At 40.1% G+C, this 5,000-nt stretch overlaps 1 protein-coding gene across 1 annotated transcript in view; it reads left to right on the top strand.

Annotated features, from left to right (window-relative positions):
- Positions 1–5,000, top strand: part of FOXP2 (forkhead box P2) — a 189,644-nt gene that overhangs the window by 151,417 nt on the left and 33,227 nt on the right. Inside the window, exons 10-11 of the mRNA XM_026033219.1 lie at positions 880–967; positions 3,503–3,586. Coding sequence (XP_025889004.1) covers positions 880–967; positions 3,503–3,586 — 172 coding nt within the window. The remainder of the gene's footprint in view (positions 1–879; positions 968–3,502; positions 3,587–5,000) is intronic.

The following is a 5,000-nucleotide window of genomic DNA, read 5'->3' as shown; positions in this document are numbered from 1 at the left end:
CTGTTTCGAAAGACCAAATTCTTCCCACAGGTCAGGGATCAATTAGTCCTCAAAAAATTCTGCCAAAAAGCAAAACGGGAAGATACCTTTCCTCTATGGTGTGATTGTGCAGTTCCTTTGGCTGCCTGTGAGTGTGGGCCCTACCCTCTTGCCTGTGGTGAATTAGCCAGCAAGGTCACATCCAGAGGCAAATCTCCTCTCTCCCCGTTTCATGTTTAGCCAGCTCCCTAAATTTTCTTCTTGGTGGAGCAAGAGCAAGCTGAAGCTGAAGCTTCAGAAGGCTCCTTTTTGATGCCAAGAGAATGATCTGACATCCCTCTCCTTCAAAAGCACAAGGAAATGAGCTCCGTAGAGCTCTGCTCCAGTAAGACATTTGGGGCACAGTCATGTGGGTCTGTCCGAGCTGTGGTTTTCTTATGGAGAGCAGCCCCCACGGGTCCTTCCCCTCTTGCAGACAGTGGTTTTGTTTGGCACACTTGGCATAATCCCAAATCCCCTCGCAGAGCCTTGCTGCAATTTGTCTTTGGAAGAATCGTTTATGAGGTGACTGTCTTCGTCTGCACCAACAAGGAGTGCAGAGCAGCTCAGTGACATGACCAAATATTGATAAGCACTTACATTGGCTTTTAGGTGATCCGGGAGAGAGGAACAGGGCATCTGGCAGTCATCATGGAGAAATGGTGTGTAGAACTAAAAGAACTAACATCAATTTGGCTATTTTGCATTTTTTGTAGCCTCTCCGACCCACTCTAACTAGACTTTTTCACATAACTCCCCTTGAAATTAATGGAAGCYATACGCACAGGAGAGAAAAATGGACTGAAAGAGAAATTTTCCTCATCTTACCACTCTCTCATTAGTGCTCTCTTTCTTCACTAGGCACCTTAACAATGAACATGCATTGGATGACAGAAGCACTGCTCAGTGTCGGGTGCAGATGCAAGTGGTTCAGCAGCTAGAAATACAGGTTTGTTACATGGATGTATTATCTTATTACTTATTTACTATTAATTTAAACTAAATTGAAAACACTTGTCTTAATGATTCTGGCTTAAAGCTGTATGTTTCTTGCATGAAATTTGTTGATACTCGTGAACAAGTAGGTTTTTTTACTTTAAGATTTCTCACATTATAAATTATGCAATAATTATCTAACATCAGCACTGTCTCCTGTATTTTGCTTGAACTAAGACCCCAGTGCCATTTATCATGAATGAAAAATGCGGTCCCTGGAGCAGAGGGGGGATCCAAGCCGCCTGCCCCTCCTGAAGAGCTGAGTCAGGACCCCTCTGCCTTCCTCCCATGCTGACCAGATTCTTGGCCGTGCTGTTCTGCAGGAGAAGGCGTTGCAGGGGACAACTCAAAAGGCTGCATCTCCGCCCAAAACGATGCCTCAGACCCACGCAGGGAGTCCCTCCAGCTCCCACAGCAGATGCGTCTGGGAGAAGACCCCAGCTGCATCCTCTGCCCTGGTTCTAGACATCTTTCCAACCTAGTTCCCCATCCAAAAGGTGTCCCATATCCCAGAAGTCCTTCTGACACCTCCCATTCGCTGGCTTACSGTTTCCTCAGACTTCAACTGAAGCATTAGTTGATGTTACCTTAACTCAGCCAGTGCTGGTTCTAACCATTAGGGGTCAGTGCATATATATGAATGCTCTGTCCTGCTTGGGAAGAAGGACAGAGTTCCCTTGGGGTGTCCCGGCATTGAAACAACCCTTTGCTAGGGTTTAGTCTCCATCACAGGCTTGGAATAAACTCCATCAGCCAAGAAGTTCCACAATCTGTGCCTACACCATGCAGTTTCCTCCAAATCTATGTGGGTGTTCACAGTGTATCCACATTTTCCAATCCTGCCTCCTTTGGAAAGGTACGGAGAAGTCCGAAGGTGGAAAGGTACGGAGAAGTCCGAAGGGCACAGTCAGGGACTGAGATTTTTTTCCTGTTTGCTCTATAGATCATGATAGAGAAGATGGAATAAACAACTTTTAGCTTCCTTGCCTTTTACCATCCTGTCTCCCCACTGTTGCTCACCTAAGAATTCTTGTTCTTCTTAAAGACCAAGGAAACTGTTTCTTTTGCATTTTAACACTGGAAACCAAAACAGTGAGGAGAGAGCACAATAATAACATTTATCCCCTTGAAGTGATTTTTTTTTAAACCCAGGCAAAGCTCTAGTTTCTTTTAGGAGATTTACAGGCTAATGTTATCTTAGTTTTTTTCTTAGGGATTTACATTATKACAAATAGCATGTCTGTTAAGTGTCATACCTATAATATAAAACCTAAGAAGTCTTTTTCCCCTCTTCGCTTCCAGTGTTGTTTAATTAAAGATATACTGACCAAATTATGTCCAGTGCATCCAAAACTCTGCAGAAACACAGGTAGTCCCTCATWGTTCTAAACTACTTGTAAGTTGTTYTGCCTAGCCCAATCRCCGTCTACTGGCGTGGTTTTGGTTGGAGTTGAATCAGTACAAAGAGGAATACAGAGCTTTCCAAAAAATGATAGCCTTATACACCAAAGAGATTCTGGAGTCAGCTAATGTAGCCGTCCTTATGTAGGTATCCAAAGTCAACRTCACTAGAATCTTATTTTCATGTGGGATTTTTTCTCATACATTCTGATATTTTTAGAGATGAGATATGTATTGCAAGCACTTTTTCTTGTTTTTTTTTTAAGTTTTGTAATTGGCTTGAATCTGAAAATGCAAAGATTTATGCAGCGTGCAATATGAAAATTGTATCAGCTGGGCAAGAGATTTAGAAACACTTAATGTTTTTTAAAGCCAGTTTGAGGGTTTCTTAAGAACTGTTTACAATTTACGAAGRCTATGCTGTAATGTAACAGTCCAACTGAAGATTTAGCTTGCAGTGTGACCAATTATGCCATTTTTTGCTTTGTCTGACTGATAGTAAAGTAAGGTCCATCAGTTGTAATGAGACCCAGTGCAGTGTAGATGCCGCCTCGGTGGCAGAGTTCAGCGTTTCACACTGCCTGGTCTCTGTCACTCTATTGAATTAGATTGATGATGGCAGATTGCAGGGGGCACTAACTGGACCTCGGTGGGAAAGGATGAAGTGTGTAGACAATCCTGGCAGGCACTGCGCTCTGAGGACCCTTCACCCCTTCACAGCTGCTGGCACTAGTCCATTGCTAACAGTGTCCACAGGACTTTAAAGAGACACTATGGGCCTTCTAATTTATGGTCTTAGTAACTTGTTACTGTCGAGGCAACTGTGACCTCAATTCTCTTATTGACAAAAAGATGAAGTGTTATTTGTTTTCTCTGACCTTTTAACATATGAAAGGCTATAAAAGTTTTTTTTTTTTTTTTCCATGCCCAAAGTTGCATTTCCTCTCAGATAAGTTTCTACTGACATAGACTTTTATATGCAGGAATCATTACACTGAGACAAGCTCAATGATAAGATGTATCACTGCAATAAAATAGCTGTATCAGTCATTTCTAAAATGCTTCTGATCTCACTCACTCTTAACAGCTTTCTAAAGAGCGCGAACGTCTTCAAGCAATGATGACCCACTTGCACATGCGACCCTCGGAGCCCAAGCCATCTCCAAAACCTGTAAGTGCATATTGCTTTATAAACAGTAAATAGGTCTACAAATGTGGCAGACTAAGAAAATGAACAATTTAGTGACAGTTGGAAAACAATGAGGGTGATGAAAAATATGGCAATAGAATGAAGGTAAAATGCAATAGCTTGTCAAATTGTATGTTTCTTTAGAAGTAATGCTATCTTTTACAAAATCTATCCAATCTACACCATAGGTGACACTAAACAAAGTACACCTATAAGTGTCCAAATCATTGCCTTGAAACTGAGACTAGAGAGAATATCTTTTTGTGATAGATTTACAGGTATTAAAAGGAAACACATTTTGAAAGGCCTGAAGTTCAGTGGACTCTGTAGTGGTAAAAAGTAATTGTAAAAAGAATCTAAGAACTTTAAAGAAGTCTTAAATTATTTACTGAAGACACAAATAAAATTTTGTTACTGTTAAAAAAAAAAATCCATATTCTGTTTTAGGCAACAAATTTAAGTACCTTTAAGCTGGGTTTTGTTTAACATCTTTTGGGAATACCGTGTTGTATATCTTCTGTCATTCRGAATGAGGTGGACACTGAAAAGTCAGTGCCTGCCCACGGTCACTCCACAGTGCTGTACACGGCACTAGGCTATGGCTAAGTCTGCAGTCAGGGCCAAGTTACACCAAACTGAGTATGGCTTCACATAAGCAGAAATATTGTCTCAGACAAGTCCAGTTTTATGCTCTTAAGATGTCGGATATCATAGAGCTTCGAGTGTCCTATGTTCAGATGCACTGCACTTACAATACGAGATATTCTTTTGTGTTAAATGTGATGGTAGCCTTTGTACGTGCACATTCTCACAAATATGAAAAGGATATATTAATATTTGAAGATGAAATGCTGGACTATTTATTGATGAAAATTGGAGTCTATCAAAGTCAGGAAATACAGGCAGAAGAAACATAATCTGTTTTAAAAAGTGCGCTTGCATATCGTACCCAGTTAATGTTTACGTAGAAGGACGGAATATTCTTGTCTCTTCTCTTTTTAGTTCCATGTACTTCAAAGAAAATCTTTGTTTCAGGGCACACTTTATAACCAGATGATAAATTAAGAAAATATTAGCCTTTCCTTAACCCTTACCTTTGTGAGAGAAAATTTACATCCATTTCATTAGTCTAACTAAATTCTGATTTTGGTTTAGACAATTATGTGCTAGCAAGCAAAAAAAAATTTTGAAACTTTATTTTTACTATATATGATGTATATATTAATAAGCTATCCCAGAGCTTTATCATTTTCATACATTGTGAAGTTTTTCTGTCAAATAAGCTACTCATGCACTTTGGTTTAGGTTCTGAATATTGCCAGCTGTGTGAGAAAAGGTTTGCAGAACACATTTCTRCTATTTAATTATTTTAATCCCAGGTAATCTGTGGTATATC

Source organism: Nothoprocta perdicaria, unplaced genomic scaffold (genome assembly GCF_003342845.1).
Source record: "Nothoprocta perdicaria isolate Ctin4 unplaced genomic scaffold, notPer1 scaffold_125, whole genome shotgun sequence".
Taxonomy (NCBI): Eukaryota; Metazoa; Chordata; class Aves; order Tinamiformes; family Tinamidae; genus Nothoprocta; species Nothoprocta perdicaria.
The sequence above is the reverse complement of the archived record's forward strand: the minus strand, read 5'-3'. Positions and strand labels throughout refer to the sequence as shown.